This window comes from Rhinolophus ferrumequinum, chromosome 22 (genome assembly GCF_004115265.2).
Source record: "Rhinolophus ferrumequinum isolate MPI-CBG mRhiFer1 chromosome 22, mRhiFer1_v1.p, whole genome shotgun sequence".
Lineage (NCBI taxonomy): Eukaryota > Metazoa > Chordata > Mammalia > Chiroptera > Rhinolophidae > Rhinolophus > Rhinolophus ferrumequinum.
Genome location: NC_046305.1, coordinates 11,377,444 through 11,394,839, shown reverse-complemented (window position 1 = coordinate 11,394,839; position 17,396 = coordinate 11,377,444). Strand labels below are relative to the sequence as shown.

The window sequence follows — 17,396 nt, the reverse complement described above, 5'->3', positions numbered from 1 at the left end:
GTCCCGCTTTCACATCTCTGTTTATACTCTACGGCGCCCTGGTGATATGTGTGAAAGGGCTTTGGGAAACCAGAAAACAGTAGCTGTTTGGTAAGGTATTAATACTAAGGATCCCAGTGTTCTCCTGACTTCTAACAGGGTAATGTGGACTCTTCTCCTCGTAAGCCAAAGATGTTTGATCTTCCTTCTCTCACCTTCTCTCAGGTGTTTTTTTATTTTATTTATTTTTAATTTTTTTAATTTTTTATTATCCCAATCTATTCGGATTTGGGGCACTAGGAAGAAAGTTGAAAATTAGTAAGTGACCATTAATGTCATTTTATTTCTCTATGTATGTAGGTATGTAGGTAGGTATATATATGGACTTATCTGTCATCTTCTAGGAGTTTTGCTTTTTTAAAAAGAGAACTCGAAATTAACGAACGACAGCATTGCAGGCAGATAATGGACATTCCCTGAACTCCTCCAAACCAGGAAATGGTCAACAGCCCTCTTTACCTCCATTCTGGCCAGTGCCACATTATTCAGTAACTCTTCAATTTTTTTCTGCTGCTTTTCAGTGTTGTGGGGACAAGCAGTGGGGAGACTGGAGGCCTCACTTGGCTGTGATTCTGTCGAATCAGGGTGGGGACCCGGAGCTGCATCAGCGCGCAATTGTCACCATGGGGGACACCCTGGGTAAGCAGAAGCCGGCAGGTCCTCTTCCTCTACTTTAGGGTGCCCCAGGCCTACCACAATCTGTGATTAGTTTCTCAAGTTCTGTGTAGGGCTTGAGTCTATCCCTCCAGCTTGCCTTCAACCAGGGGCCTCAGTGAAACGCTAGAGAAAGGAGTATCCTTCTTGCCTCTTTGTTTCCCAGAATTTCTGTGGCAGCCAATGCAGGTCAGGCCCCTGAGCCTTGGGTTCTGCTGGTGTAGGCAGCTCCTCTCAGCAGTGGATCTTCTATCTCTGGTCACATTCCCTGAAGATGAGTTAAGACCCGGGCCATCTTGCCTCCTGTTGCCATTTAGTCCCGCAGTGACCCAGCTCAACTAGACAGGAAATCCTATTTTTGTCTGAACTGCCCCAATTGTTTATTTGTATCACCTCTCTGTGAACGTGGTCTTCCCGACACTTCGGGGCTGTGGAGTGTTCCAGTTCAGGGGCTCTCAGAGTTGGTCAAGAGGCAGAACGTTCAGAAATCATGGTATTCTTTGTGGAAGTTTGTGAAATATCGCTCTGTTAAACTTAAAATAGTGTATGTCAGGTTGTGCCGAGTCAGATGGCAGGTCCCTCGGTGCCCGGGTACAAAGGGAACGAACGTTTGCTCGCCCTTTGTGGGTGCCAGGCGCTGTGCTAGGTACTTTGCCTACTTGAATGAACTCAATTGTGAGGTAATGGAAAAGCGTATGGGAGTACATTTTAAAGCTGGGAACAATTTGGTAATTAATGTGATTTTTATGAGCACCAAGGAAAGCCTTCTAGTGGTTGATTTTAGCCTGGGAAGCATTAGTGCCCCAAGAAGCCTAGTTTAAAAGCTGCTTCTTTCGATGGCCCACTTCTTTGCTTACGTGTAGTCATCTCTACTCACTTCTCACCCTCCGGAAGGACTGAAATGCTTAGAAAATTCCTAATCAAAAGTCCTTTAAGGGGAACGTGGCATAGTGCTTTATGATGGCTGAAGAGAATTGAAATGTGATGTCTGAGGCCAAAAACGTGGGTGGGAGAGGGAGTGAGTGGGGTTTGGGGTTTGTGACATGCAATGAGGAGTTCATTCCTTTATTCCCGTGAGGCTTCTCCCCTCTGACCTCTGAGCCCTCTCTTCCACCTCTCTCCTGTCCCCCCCATGGGCGTGTTCCATGATGGGGGCTTCTCCTCCTCCTCCTGCAGCTGGGAAGGGGCTGGTGGAGGCAGCACACTTCTGCTACCTCATGGCTCACGTGCCCTTCGGCCACTACACTGCGAAGACAGACCATCTGGTCCTGCTGGGCAGTAGCCACAGGTATGTGCCCTTCCGGGGAGAGGACATGGGAAGGACGTTTTTCCAGGGGATTGTTTTAGCCCTTGCTGGGTTTCCTGGCTCCCTTTTCCATTTTCTTGTGAATTTCAGCTACTGCTGGTCCCCCCTCGAGGATTGTTTTCTGCAGGGGTCTGGGCAAGGAGGTGCCCTGTGGGTGCCGCATCACACCACCAGGGGGCCTTTGGTGGGAACTGGTGCCTTTGGGTTGTATTGTGCCCCTCTGGCCACTCGGTGGTGCCCTGGCTCCACGACCAGGGACTGTCTCTTAGAAAATGTTAGCGTGAGCAGTGGCTTGTGGCTCTCTGTTATTCAGCCCAGGGCCAATCTGGAAAGTGGAAGAAGTCTGTTTAGCTCCTGCATCCCTACACGGACTTGGTGCACAAGCTACTGGGAGTCCCACTTTTCCCTTATTCTCTGATGGCTGTAACATTAGACCTTTCACACAGGAGGACTTTAATAAGCCCCGAGACAATGAGTAAATGGACAGAAAGACCAGTTTGCTTTCTAGCGGTCCTCCCTGTTCGTGACCACACATTGCACCTCCCTGTACTAGGTAAGATTTCCTAAGCTCTGACGTCGTGCCAGTCATCCTATTGGCACTATTTCCTTTAATCGTTACAAATTGACCCTATGAAGAAAGTGTATTTCCAGTGTTCACTTTATAGAGGAAAGACACCGAGGCTCAGAGAGGTTAGGTAACTTGTGGGGTCAAGTTGGACTTGGAACTCAGACTGTCCTGCTGCAAAGCCCTTGCTTTTAACTGCTGCACCAAACTGCCTACCACTGTCGAAACACACCGTCTTACTGTCTGTTCTCTCAAGGCCCTGGTCTCTGATAGCACGTGGTTAGCTTGTCAAAGAAGCCCATCTGTGCCAAACATAACAATAAGAGTGTGTGGGTTAGTACGTCTCCCTGCTGTGTTTATACTGTACGACAAAATTTCTGGAGATGCAGTCCTTACCAGAGGTAGCCCTGGTGACTGATTTGAAACAATAGGGCAAGCTGTTGAGGGAGAGATTTGGGGCACGTGGGGACTCTGATGGTCCCTGAGATCACATTCACCAAGTCTGCTTCCTCGCTGGCTGAATGAACATCCATCGTAGGGAGTTTCTGGCTCAGTAATGCTTCTGTTCTCTGCCATGCCCTCTTTGTTCAGTGCACTAGGCAGGTCCCATTGCTTCCTCTTTCATGTTCTTTTGCTTAGGCTGGGCGTGGCCTGTCACAGGTCACGTTCTAGGCTTTCAGGGCACTCAGGTTAGCTGTCAGCATGTTTCAGAGGAGGACCCAGTGCTCCTCCAAACCGGGACGGAGAGCTGCTTGCCTTCAGTGACCCTCCAGCAAAGGAGGCAGAGGACCGTCTCCTAGCAGTCTGCCTCCCTGGCCCCACCCCACCAGCCCTCTGGTGCAGGCTTCTGTTTTGTTCTTTCCCTGTCTCCATTAGATGGGGCCAGAGGAGGCGAAACATTCACTGTTGGAGGCCCACAATCTTTCTTCTCTTGGAGCTGCCCCAGGGCTCCGCCCAGGACAGAAACTGGGCCGCGAATGGGTGCAGTGATTGGGCTCTCTGCTAGGATTTAAATTCCTTCCCCTTACCACCCCCACCTCAATCTCTTTTATTGTTATTCCCTGCTTTTAGTCAAGAGTTTTTGAAATTTGCAACAACTGAGGCTATCCAGAGGACGGAAATCTTCGAGTACTGTCAGATGCTGGGCCGCCCCAAGTCCTTCATCCCTTCTTTCCAGGTAACTAAACCCACAGGAGGCCAGCACCTGAGCTGTGCCAGCCGGCTGTGGCAGCTGGATTTTCAGCTCTGCTCTTTGGCACAGAGTAGCGAGGCTCAGTCATCTACCAACTTTTGTTCATTAGCTTGATCGTGGGCAGCCTGTGGATGCCTTTCTATGTCCCCTGAAGGCCTGGATTTTAAGAGATGAAAGCAAAACGCTGCCGTGGCCCCCCTGCTGGAGGCTCTCACCTCACTCCTGACATGAAAACCCTGCCTGTGGTCCTGTCCAGGGCCTCATGCCCGCCGGACAGCCCTTCTCTCTCCACACAGCTCTCCCTTCTGCTCGTCCCCCTCCACCATCCTGCAGGGCATGGGCAGGAGGCCCCCCCTCCCCGCCAGCCTCAGCCCGGTGGGCTGCTGGCCCTGCTCCCTCTGCTGCCCACCTGCTTTTCTGACCTCTTTTGGACTCCTCGGTCTTCTAACTCTGGGGAGTCCTCCCTGCTCCATCATCCTTCTTTCTCCCCCTCTAGGGCCTCAGCTGTGTGGGTGGCGACGCACTGCATGTTCAGATCTCTCTTCTCAGCTTCTCCACTTGATGCCCTGTTGTTACCTTCAATTCATAAAGGCTCCTTCAGTGTCTGTACTGAGAGTGACACAGTGGCAGCCACACACACACACACACACACGCACATACTCTCACGCATGCACACACGCGCTCTCACTACAACACGGAACACAAAACAAACAAAACCTTGAAAATGAATGAATTACCGTATACAGAAATAGGACCCTATTTCTATCTTCTTTAAGAGTTTTACGAAGGACTCACTCCCCTTCTCCAGTGAAGCTTTGCCTAACCAGCCCCTTTGGATGCAGGCCTTCAGTCTCTCTTTCTTTCCCTTCTTTAGTCACCTCACTTCTCAGTTATCCGTGGGCTGGTGGCGATGAGATTAGCTAGTTGTAGCGAGTGTGTTTTATGTGCCTGGCATTGGGCTATTATGCTTCCTTTTAGTGTATTATTTCTAATCTTGTGAGGCAGACAGTATGCCCCCTCCTTTACAAAAGAGGAAACTGAGGTTCAGAGCTTTCAGCTCACATCTTTGCATACCATTTCTTCTATGTACTTTACATGGATTATCTCATTTAATCTTCAGACCAACCAAGGGGTAGATTGTATTACGATCCCCGTATTGTAGTGAGAAACTGAGGCACAGAGAGATGGCATAACTAGCCAGTGTCCTACACCCAGCATGGAGCTGGGGTCTGAACTTGGGTCTGTCTGATTGCCAAGCCCGTATGCTCCATCTCTCCTATTGCAGTGCTTCCGTGGACGCTTACCCATATTTGTCTGTACTTTCCCTTGGGCTTTGAGCACCTGCACCAGAGTAATTCTTGTTTATATGTCCCTTTGGTGCCTGGTCCTGTGCTCCCTGCACAGCAGGCTTTACAGAGATGTGGTCTGCCTGGTAAGAAGTAAATAGTCTGGCGCATTTCCATGGGGACCAGGGGCTAGGGAGAGTGAGTGGATGTGACTTCCACCCCTTTCTGTATCATGCAGGAAGTGCAGGCTGGGTTTGGAATTGTGCCCACACACAGACAGAATGCCCCAAATGGCACAAGGCCCTTTTGATATTGAGCTGCCAGCGTCAGAGGATGTTGGCAGTCAGCTGATTTCCAAGAAGTCTCCTCTACTTTTCTCTCTTTCTATCCCTGCCTGGATGGACTAGTCACTGGCTCTGTTCCCCTTCACAGGTGTATAAGCTGCTTTATGCTTCCCGTCTGGCAGATTACGGCCTTGCGTCCCAGGCCTTGCATTACTGCGAAGCAATTGGCACGGCCCTACATAGCCAGGGAGAGAGCGTTCACCCTGTGCTATTGGTGGAACTCATCAAGGTGAGCTTCTCAAAGCCTTCTCTGCAGCCGTTTTATCTTCAGTGTTCAGAGAAAGCTATTGTGAAGCAGCTTAGACGCCACATTTCATGTTCTTTGCACATGCCGTAAAATAGGAGCCCGTGGCTGTCTTTGACCATGTATGCGTGCCCAGATGTGATAAGCCGAGGCCTGACACGACACAAAGAAGGGTGCTGTTGGTGGGGGGCAGTGGGATTGGGAGACTGGGAGCCAGGGGTGTGCTATGCAACACATTCATTCTTGCATCTGCCTTTTCTGGTGGTGCAGTAAAACTGCACGTTCAAGCGAGCCATTCTCATTATAAAAGCTAGGCTTAGAAAATATATTTCAGTGATTAAAACAGGGAGTGCTCCTCATTAAAATGCTTTTAAATGCGTGGAATACTTTATCACATGTGGGATTCATTTAAAAAAACAAAACAGCAACTTTTCGTTCCAGGGGAAGAAAACAATCGGGCAAATAGTTGTTCCAATTAACTGAAGAAAAAATACATTAGCTGGGGGGTGAAAACACAGCCTGCCATCAATTTTTGCTTTCCTTTAGAGAAAGCCCAAGTGTGGGGTTCTGTGACCAATAAAACCTATCGAGCTGAGCCCCCAACCCTGAGATTTCTGCCCACAGGATGGTGGTTGGTAGTGAGCTCAGGGATCCAGATGGAGGAATTAGGAAAGTTTGGGAACTTAATAATGGAGTAGAGTCTCGCAATACAAAGTAGACCCTGGACCAGCAGCATGGACGTCACCTGGGAGCTTGCTGGGAATGCAGAATCTCAGGCCCCACCAGGATTTCAGAATTAGCATTTTAGCAAGGTCGCAGGTGGTCCTATGAGCAGCAAAGTTTGAGAAGCACTGCTAGAGAGCAGACAGCTTTGCAGGGACATAAAACCAGGTCACAGTTTCCCCTCGTATTTCATGTAGTATCTAACACCAAGATGGGTTAATCGCCTATTTATGTTGCAATGTTGGGACGATATCTGCTGAATGTGCTCTCTCTCAATTATTCTCTATAATCTAATGTACAAGTAAGTGCATTAAGGCTCCCTTTCTTCTTTTTCCTTATTGCCTCTTTCCCCATTTTCTTTCCATTTCTCTTCTCTCCCTCGGTTGCCCTCTCTTCTTTTCTGCTCCTGACCCATTGGGAATCCTGGAACAGCTAGCAGAGAAGCTGAAGCTGTCTGATCCTCTGGTGTTAGAGAGACGCCGTGGAGACAGGGACCCGGAGCCAGACTGGCTCGTGCGCCTGCGGAGGCAGCACAAGGACGTGGAGGTGAGTGAGGTTGGGCAGCAGGGCCAGTGGGTGGACCCTTTGTTTCCCTCTCAGTTCCCCTAGACACAGAGGCAGGCACTGACCTCAGCAAATCCCTGACCCCATGGAGGGCCGTGGGGTCCCCCATCCCCCACGAGGCCCAGTCTGACCCGGGAAGGGGTGGCACTCAGCTTCCCAAGGGGTTGCCGCCTCTTCCCTGGGCAGCAACGTTTTGCTGGGTTCACTTGTGAGACAATGGGGCCCTTTTCAAAAACCACCCTTGCCATCCTTCTCTGTGGTCCCGGAAAATACGTTGTAAGACCATCAAAGCTTCCATCTCTCTCTTTGGAACAGTGGATCACTATGGGCCCGTGTCACTTTCATGTAATGTAGGGTAATTTCTTCAAAGACTTCCGGGCCTTTCTTTTTTGTTCTGACAATTGCAAAAACTGTTGGTAGTAACTGTAATGGTAATTGGAACAAGGCTGCCTTCGTTTTCTTTCTCCCACTCTTTCTGAGAAAGGACCGGGTGGGTTTTTTTTAAGGCATGCACGGTCCTTAGCACCTCCAGATACTCTACACTCTGGGGTGTTGAGTTTGTTCCAGTTGCCCCTTCCTTAGGGACGGCCCTGGCCTCCTGGTCCCTGCCTGCTCTGAGCCGAGCTGGGAGCCTAGAAGGACAGAGGCTGCACCCCCACTGGGCTGACCCTCCCCACCAGCCCCCAGCATTTGGCTGAAGTTCCCTAACCTTGGCATTCCCTCCGAAATGTTGCTACTTAATTTTTAAACCGCTGTTACCTGTTCTTGTTTTGTGTGTGTATGTTGCTTAAAGGATTTTTACTTTATTTTCAATAGCAAAAAGTAGCCAGAGACACTGGGGAGCCCCGTTCTGCTCACTCAGATATTTCGGGAGCCAGAGGAACAACAGGTACCCAAACTGATGAGCCCAGTGTGTAAGTAGCTGACTCGTGGGATAATGTAACTTGAAATGTAGCTGCCCTTCCCTCGCCGGGGTCCTTCCTGGCCTGTGTCCATCTGACCCATCAGTCCAGGCACCTGCGGGCGGCCATGGGCACCCTGACATGTATCAATCCCCCCATTATGAGGGTTTCTGCTTCACATTCGGGTTTTCGTACTTGTTGCACGTTAGGTATCATTATCTACCCTGTTTCCCCGACAATAAGACCTAGCTGCACAATCAGCTCTAATGTGTCTTTTGGAGCAAAAATTAATATAAGACCCAGTGTTATGTTATGTTACGTTACATTACATTACATTATTTTACATTATACCCAGTCTTATATTACATTGTATTATGTTAGACCCGGTCTTACATTATAGTAAAATAAGACCGGGTCTTATATTAATTTTCGCTCCAAAAGACACATTAGAACTGATTGTCTGGCTAGGTCTTATTTTTGGGGAAACATGGTCATAGTTTCGCCTGTGTTACTACCGGCTCCCCAGCTTAATTCTTCATCCAGAGACGGTGGATTTCTCTCCCTGTATTTCACGTTAGTGGTGGGGACACAGGGAGCTCTTAAGGTTTGTGAGCTGTCAGTTGCCACATCCATGTGAATGAAATATGTGTCAAAGTGTTCCAGCACATCCCTCCTTTCTCCTCAGGATGCCGCTGAGTGCTGGGTCAGCCGACATTATCGCCCCCAGTTAATTCTGTACCCTTTCCCCAGATGACACCCCATCGTGGAGTCAGAACAGGGCCTCTTCTTTTGACTCCGAGCCATTTCCCAGCCTTTAGCTCTTTCTTCGGGGATGAGTGCGGGGAAGGCAGGAAGGGCAGGCCTTGGTTTATGTTTCTCGGATTTGCGGCTGTGTTATGGAATCTGTGTAGGTGAAGGGCAGGCGGGTGCCTCTGCGTGGCCACTTCCGCTGGAAAGCAGCTGTGTCTCCTGTCACCCAATCGAGCAGGTGGGCCACCTGCCCACGGCAGTCCCGTGCCCTTGGGTCCGTCCTTGTACATGTCCACACCTCAGACCGTTTCATCAGCAGAATGGCAGAGCCAGAAGGAATACCACCAACGGTCCTTCTGGGGCCGTTGATCCAATTCCTTAAAAGCAAAGCCATTATTTCTGTGGTCTGATTTGCAATTTAACTGGAAATATTCTAGGTTTTCAAGTACCCAAGCCCATTAGGAAATCCTTGAAGGAAAAAGTTTATCCAGAAATAAAAACGGTGTGGTGTTACAGGAGTTGGTAGTTTCTGCCCTCCCAACCCACTGGTTTAAGGCTCAGAGATCACACAAGGCAGTGAAGGTACCACTTCTGTCAACTCTAAGTCATGAGCAGTGAGTGGTGTTACAGGTATCACATTCACGGCAGCCACATCAAGGGGCGTGTCCTCGTCACCGCTTTTCAAAGAGGACAGTGGCAGGGATGTTCCCGGTGTGATTTCATCCATGTAAATGCCACACTTCAGGTCTCACTTCTGTCTCTTTGCCCCTGTCCTTAGAAAACACTTTGTACCAGGATCTTTCGGGACATCAAGGTGACCCAGAAGCTATTGGGGACCGCTCAGCCCAGTGGCCAGCAGCAGAACAAACAGTCCCGGCCCAACCCAGCCTACAGCAACCGTTTCCCCTCCAGCCTGGCTCCTACCCAGCAGGAGGTGGTTTGGCGCAGACAGGGGTCCCAGTACCTCTTTACTCGGTTCCCCAGACCTACCTGCCAGGGACCAGTGGCAGCATGGCAGTGACAGAAGCTCCCGGAGGAAGGGCCTGGGAGGAAATCCAGCAGATGCCCCCACCCCCTGGTAAGACCTGTGCTAGGCTGGCAGCCTGGGGCGAGGAGTTCTGGAGGGGAGGAATCAGATGAGAGAGACTGGGGGAACAGTAGGAGGAGTGGGGGGGAGGAGCTGGTAGAGACTTGAGTGGGGGGTGGGCACATGACAGAGGGCCTACTGTGTGTCAGCCCCCGTGCTGGTACTCTGCATACATCCGAGGGAGATTGCTCTCTCCATTCCAGTCGGCCTCTCTCCTGGGACAAGCATAGCAAAGCCAAGAGTAGTCTATCCTGCCCTCCCTTGGATCACAGGTTCTAGGAGAGAGGCGGTTGGGTAGAGAAGGGAAGAAAGTAACTCGAGCTGCCGTGCAGGACAAGTTCCCCCTGACGTTGCCCTGCCTCTGAGAGCTCATTGCCAGCAGAGGCCTGTGCTCTGTCCTGCTCCCAAGTTCCTTAGGCCCGTCAGGCCTGGGATGGGAGGGGTTGAGGGTGGGTGAGCAGAGCTAAGTGATGCGAGGGAAATGCTGGAGACCAGACAGGAGGATTCGCTCTCGGACCTTCTGAGATGAGGGCCTGTCCAAGATGGGAGACTCAGACGGGATGGCCAGCGAGGATCCCTGTGACCTAGCTCAATGTGGCCCTAAATTCCAGGATCCCTAAGGCATGACCTGCGTGTTCAGGGTGGAGGTTGAGAGGGCTGTGCAAGTAGACGGGAAGTTCACTGTGATCCGCTTGGGATTATGGGCTGGGAGCTCCCCATGCTTTGCAATTAGGAAAGCCGACTGTCCCCATTACCCTTTTTCAGGATGGATGGAAAAAGCACAACTGAAAATCACGATTTTTGTTTGTTTTTGTGCCACAGGAGAGAACACAGTGTCCCAAGAAACCTTCCAGAATCCTGATGGTCAACAGGCTGTTTCCACACCTCAGGTGAGAGGACCAAGCCCACTCTACTGTGTTTCCCCGAAAATAAGACCTAGCCGGACCATCCACTCTAATGTGTCTTTTGGAGCAAAAATTAATATAAGACCTGGTCTTATTTTACTATAATGTAAGACCGGGTCTTATATAATATGATATGGTATGATATGATTGATATAACACCTGGTCTTATATTAATTTTTGCTCCAAAAGACACATTAGAGCTGATTGTCTGGCTAGGTCTTATTTTCAGGGAAACAGGGTAGTTTCAGGTTCCCCCCCCCAATCTCCTGGTTTCTTAGCCACATGTAAACTCCTTCCTAGGCATTGCGTCAGCTGTCTCTTTCACATGGCACCTTGTTCCTTCTTGTTTCCTTCTACACCACATCCTAAGAAGCCGGAGGCGGCTGTGTTTCTGTTTACGTTCCATTCCACCAACCTGTGTCCCGGGGGGGGGGGGGGGGGGGGGGGGGGGGCGGGGCAGCAGGGCTGGGTGTGGTTTTGGCCTCGAAGATCTGCCCCCTCTGACACATTCTTCCTACTGTTGCACCCAACCCTTGCCATGCCCTGCCCCATCAGGGAAGACCCTTGCTATTTATTTCCTTATTGTAATTTTCACCATGCTTTGCTTCCAAGAAGGGTGTGCAGCAGCCGTGTCTTTTCTCCTCAGGCTGTAAGGTGTTGGAGGTGACCATGGCTAATTAATCATTCTGTCTGTTGACTGAATACTCCCTTCCCCTAACAATGGGCATCGCTGGTCCCCAATTTAAGATGTTCTTCAACTTTGTCTGGTTGGAGGGTGACATCATCTAACTTTCTTCTCAAGCGGTAACTGGGCTACAGGCCTTACAAAAGTTTTGTGGTTTGCGTTTTATTTTCTGACTGAAAAAGTAAATACATTATTGTTATAGAAAACTTGAAAAAATAAAGAGTCAAATATCACTCATAATCCCACAAATACTTTGGTCATTTCCTTCCAATATTTTTCTATGTATGTATGTATATAGACATACAGGGGTGTGTGTGTGTGTGTGTGTGTGTGTGTGTGTGTATGTTTGTGTATATATATATGTGTGTGTGTGTATATATATATATATACATATACATATATACATATATATACACATATGTGTTTTTAAATGGTTACAAACGTGTATATGAAGCTTCGTTTCCTATTTGTTATTTAATACTATAAAATGAGGTTTCTTGTGTCATTCATAAATATGATTTTTAATACTGGTATGATAAAATCCATTGTATGCAAGCACCCTCATTCTTTCATTTATTCATTCACAAGTAGTAACTGAGCTCCCACAAGGTACACTGTTCCAGAAGCTGGGGACACACAGGGAGCCAGACAAAGCCTGCCCCATGGTGCTTCCGTTCACTGCAGGTGACTACCAGTAAACAACTGTATACGTGGGGGATTTTAATTTAGTTGGGGTGGCAGGGAAGGGGTCCCTCAGGAGGCCTCGAGCAAGGTCAGAATGGAGCATGTACCTGAGCCAGGTAAATATCTAGGGAACAGGTGTTTAAGGCACATGGAATAGCAGGAGCAAAGGCTCAGGAGTGGGACTTCCTGGGTGTCATCAGGGAAGGGCACGGGAATCACTGTGTCTAGAAAGTGAGCAGCAGTGGGAGAGCACTGAGAAGAGAGGCCAGAGAGGTGAGAGGTGAGGTGACGTAGGCCAGTGAGGAATTGGCTTTTAGGTTGTCATAAAACATTTTGGGAGTGTAGCTTTTCTTTTCCTTTTCTTTCCTTCCTATTCTATCTCCCTTTTCCTTTCTTCTTTCCTTCCTTCTTTCTTTCCTTCCTTGCTCCCTTCCTTGCTTCCTTCCTTGCTTCCTTCCTTGCTTCTTCCTTCTTTCCTTCCTTCCTTCCTTCCTTCCTTCCTTCCTTCCTTCCTTCCTTCCTTCCTTCCTTCCTTCCTTCCTTCCTTCCTTCCTTCTCATATATAAAACACAGTGACGGGCATCCTAGTATGTAAGCCCTTGTCTATTTCTTAAATTATTCAATTAGGAGAAATCTCTAGAAGGAGAGCCAGGATCCTTGCTCTGCCATTGACTACCTGTGTGACCTTTAACAGGTGGCTTAACCATTCTGTGCCTTAGTTTTCTCATATGTAGAATGGGATGATATAATAGTACTTACCTCACAGGACTGTTGTAAAGGTCAACTGTTTTTGTAATACATACAAATACAAATAATTATGCTGTATACCTGAAACAAATATAATATGGTACGTCGATTATACTTTCATTAAAAAAAGATTAAATGAATTGTTATCTATAACACTTAGAACAGTGTCTGGCACAGAGGATAAAGTGGCACTCATTAGGACAAAATATAAAGCTCTTCTTACATTTTCTTGCCAAAGTATTTTCCAAAGTTTGTGCCAATTATGTTTTCTTTTCTTTGTTTTTGGACAGTGTAAAATGTAAGTATAACACATAAGGACAAATATTGTGTGATTCCGTTTTCGTGAGACGAGAAGTAGAATAGAGGTTACCAGGGGCTGGGGGAGGGGAGACAGGGAGTTAGTGTTTAACAGAGTTTCTTTTGGGGAAGGTAGAAAAGTTCTGGAAGGTAGAAAAGTTCTGGAAATGGACAGTGGTGATGGTTGTACAGCACGGCGAATGTACTAATGCCGCAGAATTTTACGCTTCAAAATGGCTGGATGGATAAACTTTGTGCTGCGTATATTCTACTACACACAAAGAACGTAGTATGAAGGAATGTGGGGGTGTTTTCCTCCCCCTGGTGCATTGTTCACAGTTGCTCTTCGGGAAGCCTGTTGGGAAATGAGCTCTAGGAAGAGTGAGGTTCCGTGGCCGTTACATTCTCTGTCCTTTTGGGTTTGGGGGTCCCGTGGGATGTCTCCTGTCCCTCTTTATCTCCAGGGGTAGTGTTCCATACCCCGCCCATTCCAGCCCTTGGTATAGATCTGGAAACCTGATGTTTCTGGGAGAGAGCACAGCGGCCGAACCCCCATAGGTGTAGGGATAATGTGAGAACTGGGCTTGGGCTGTGGCCTTGTCCTGAGACCATCGGGCCAATCATTTGTCGTGGCCAGGCCCGGTTTCCTCACAGTAAAGTAGGACCCCGTAGGAGGACCCCCTGGACTTACTGAGCAGGTCAGGTGAGGGAGTCCGTGGAAATGTGCCTGCGTAACCCGTCAAGAGCTCAAGAGCTGTACATATGTCAGTTCTTTTTTTAAATTTCTTTTTTAAATTCCAGGTGCCACTGATGCCCAGGGTACGACACGTTTCTGAGGGTTCCACCGTTTCAGTCAAGGAGGATGAGGAAGAGTCCTCTGATGAGGAAGATAAAAAGTCTTCCCAAAATACTGCGCAGAGAGAAAAGGTAGGAGACGTGAAAGAATGCACAGGTGGAGGACTGGATCTCCTCCTCCCATCGTTCCCTTCCCAGGGGTAGGAGCCGAGCGGGAATCTGGGCTTTGGTCGTGTCCCCTCCCTGTCTCACCACCATCACGTTGGGGTGCACTGCTCTCACATTCAGCGGGAGAAGCCATCCAAATGCCCCTTCTCCTCCAGAGCTCGGGCTTTGGCTGGTTCAGCTGGTTTCGCTCGAAGCCCACCACCAACACGTCCCCCTCTGCAGACGAGGACTCTGACAGTACCGACCCGGAGGTAAGTGGGTGGGAGGGCCGGGAAGCTCCCTCTTCTGTGGGCCCCTCGGGGGTGTTTCGTCAGCACCCCTAGTGGAGGGCTCGGAGCTGGCGTTGGACTCTACCCCAGTGCAGATGAAACAGGTTTCGTGATGGGAGACTGTGAAATGAATTCCTCATGGGAGGGGAAAGGCAGATGATGAAAGGCATTACAAGTTAGGGTGAAGAAATTTGACTTTAGAACTGAATTTGGATTTACTGAATGGAGGTGTGGCACGAGGGAGATGGAGTTTAGGGGTGGAGGCCACCATGGTGGGTGCTGCAGGGACACAGCAGGTCAGCATGGGTTTCTTAACCACCCGTATCCCTTTCTTTCTTCCCCAAGCAGGAGAACCCCAGACTACCGTCTCCTCCCCGGGCTAGCCCAGGCCTCTCACAGACATCTCCCCCAGAGCCCCCATCTCTCCCAGGTGCCAGCACCTTCTCCACAGGCACAGGTACTGCCAGCTTCATGTCTGCTCGGCCATTGGGGGTCCTCTCTGTGCTCCTCAGGGTTTGAGGGGTACCTTTTGGGAGTGGGGACTCCTCATTCCTGAGCAGTGGAAACAGCTCTGACGCATTGCTTTCTAGGTCAAGTCTGGGGATCAGCGTCCGGTGGGGGAACAGCCGAGGGCACTGGGAGTGCAGCCTTATCTGCGCTGGAGGTGAGTAACCCATAGGCTGGCGCCTGGGCTGCCACCAGCTGCCTGTGTCAGGACTGAGCCTTCCGCGTGGGCTGGAGCTGCCACCCTGCGAGGGCCCGACTCATGGGGAAGGTGGAAAAAGCTTCCCTAATAGTTTGCCGGGGCCGCCATCACAGGGTGTCACAGACTGTGGGGCGTAAACAGCAGCATTTTATTTCCTCACCGTTCTGGAGGCTGGAAGGGTGAGATCCGGGTGTCAGCAGGGTTGGTTTCCCTGGAGGCCTATGTCCTCGGCTGGTAAATGGCCGTCTCCTCCCTCAGTCTTCACATGCTCTTCCTTCTGTGTGTGTCAGTGTCCAAATTTCCTCTTCCTACAAGGACACCAGTCATGTTGGGTTAGGGGCCATCCTAATGACTTCATTTTGCCTTAGTCACCTCTTTCAAGCCCCTATCTCCAAACACATTCTGAGGGACTGGGGTTAGGATTTCGACATAGGAAGTTTTGGGGGATATGATTTAGCTCATAACTGCTTCCTTAGGTGGAATCTACAGATCTGCCTCTTTCCGTGTCCCGGTAGGGACCCAGTAGGCGTCCTTGGCAAGGGCTGTGATAAGCTCTTGAATTGTTCACACCGGTATGGATTTCACGCCGATTGCTAGGAAAACGTTTTCTTGTGGCCTGGTTAGAGCACTCTTGTAGTGTTTTAGGCCTTTCAAAGAGGATTATGTTACTTTTTATGATGCTATCAATATAATTTACGGTGGCTTTTTCTTCTCGTGCTCCAGGTGCAGCCACACCTGCATTGCCACCTCAGATCCAGGTGTTGGCTGGGCCTACTTGAACTATGTATGATGGCTTGAGGGTTGACCAAAGTTGAACTCTCAGGGGAGCTCTTGATGTTTGGGAATCCAGGAAGCGGTGACGGATAGGATGTTCTGTTCTTTTCCATCACAGGGTGTTTCCTCTGAGATCTACTTCAGCCCTGGTGCTCTGCGTCCCCCAACCCCCTTAAAAGGGGCTGTTCCTCTCTACAACCCATCTCAGGTCCCGCAGGTAAGGAAGCCCTGAGAGACAAGGGTTAGCACAGGTTTTGGATTAAGGAGACCTGGGTTTATAATCCTAGTTTACCACTCATTGTGCATGGGTTCTCGAGCAACGACTTAACCTCTCTAAGTCTCAGTTTTTGCATCTGTAAAATGGGCTTAGCAGTAGCTACCTCACCAAGCGGTTGTGAGGATTAAGGGCAGCATGTATGCGAAGGGCCTGGTACCCAGAAAAGGTTCAATCCATGTCGCTATTAATATTGCTCTTGACCTTTCATAAGTCTCAAGACTCAAGGGACACAATTGGTGCTGGCATCAGTGGTGTTCTTGCACCGTCACTCCATCCTGGACATGAGGGGATCTTTGCAAAGTTTGAGAGATGCTAAACTCCCCACTCCTCAGTGACCTGGGGCAGACTGATCGCTCTAATGCATCATTTGGCCTCCCCTCTTTATGAAATCAGATTTCTTTTGCCATAGTTAACAGGTGAAGGTGCTGGGTGGAAGTGAATCACAGGGTGTCACAGGGCACCGGGTGTCACATTTGGCACCCTGGGAAGCCAAATGCAGAGAAAGTGTTCTAGACTCTCCGGATGCCTGGCTCAGTCCAACCAGCCAGCCTTGGGAGTTGTCATGCTTGGGGCTGTCATCCAATGTGATGCTTGTTCTTTTCCAGCTCTCCATGGCTACTAGTCTGAACCGGCCAAATCGCCTAGCTCAGCGCCGCTACCCAACCCAACCATGATGAGAAGGACCACACATCCCAGGCTGAGCTCCGGAAGCACACCCTCTACATGGCTCTCCTTTCTTAATCTCCCCGCCCCTCTGCCATGTTGGGGCCCCCAAGAGGGTTGTGCTGACCTACTGGCTGCACTGGGCACGGAGAAGGCAAGGGGTCAGGGCCTCCCAGGACACAGCTCAGTCGAGTCTCTTCAGATTAGCTTTACACGATGGAAATTACTCACCAGATGGAAAAGCTGGGTATAAGAGCTGACTGGAGGTGAGCAGGATGCTGTGGTGGCTTTAGACTCTCAGGAAAGTCAGGGCCTCAGAACCCTACCGTTGGAATCAACTGTGTCACCACTGGCAGCAGAAAATTATTGGGGCGGGGACGGGGGCGGTCCTGGACTAATTTGATTCCTTCCTCAGTCTTAGTTATAGAGCCAACTCAGGGCTCTAGTTAGCAAAAGTTTCTATACTAAAACTTGATTATTACATCTTGTCATAATGCCCTCTTCGGTAACGTTTCAGCAATTTCCCTCTTGGTCCTACTTTTGTGCACACTTTTTTTTTTTTTTTTTTTTTTTTTGTGGTTCAGATTAATTATATTTCTCTCACTTTCTTAGCGGGTCCTATTTTTTTCACATTCTGGCATCTGGCTATCAAGTTAGATTGCTGTAGGCATCATATTGTCATGGTAACTACTGAACCTAATGATGCAGATGGATGGAACATCAGTATAATAAATGATGGAAAACATTTTCTAAAAATTCATCCCTTCTAT

At 49.3% G+C, this 17,396-nt stretch overlaps 1 protein-coding gene across 1 annotated transcript in view; it reads left to right on the top strand.

Annotated features, from left to right (window-relative positions):
- The window catches only part of SEC16B (SEC16 homolog B, endoplasmic reticulum export factor), a 32,791-nt gene extending 15,894 nt beyond the window's left edge, over positions 1 to 16,897 (top strand). Inside the window, exons 12-25 of the mRNA XM_033093038.1 lie at positions 561 to 678; positions 1,870 to 1,981; positions 3,636 to 3,741; positions 5,475 to 5,615; positions 6,786 to 6,899; positions 7,734 to 7,806; positions 9,348 to 9,647; positions 10,479 to 10,546; positions 13,776 to 13,901; positions 14,093 to 14,188; positions 14,555 to 14,663; positions 14,797 to 14,870; positions 15,805 to 15,903; positions 16,569 to 16,897. Coding sequence (XP_032948929.1) covers positions 561 to 678; positions 1,870 to 1,981; positions 3,636 to 3,741; positions 5,475 to 5,615; positions 6,786 to 6,899; positions 7,734 to 7,806; positions 9,348 to 9,647; positions 10,479 to 10,546; positions 13,776 to 13,901; positions 14,093 to 14,188; positions 14,555 to 14,663; positions 14,797 to 14,870; positions 15,805 to 15,903; positions 16,569 to 16,637 — 1,605 coding nt within the window. The 3' untranslated portion in view covers positions 16,638 to 16,897. The remainder of the gene's footprint in view (positions 1 to 560; positions 679 to 1,869; positions 1,982 to 3,635; positions 3,742 to 5,474; positions 5,616 to 6,785; positions 6,900 to 7,733; positions 7,807 to 9,347; positions 9,648 to 10,478; positions 10,547 to 13,775; positions 13,902 to 14,092; positions 14,189 to 14,554; positions 14,664 to 14,796; positions 14,871 to 15,804; positions 15,904 to 16,568) is intronic.
- Positions 16,898 to 17,396: the final 499 nt, after the last annotated feature.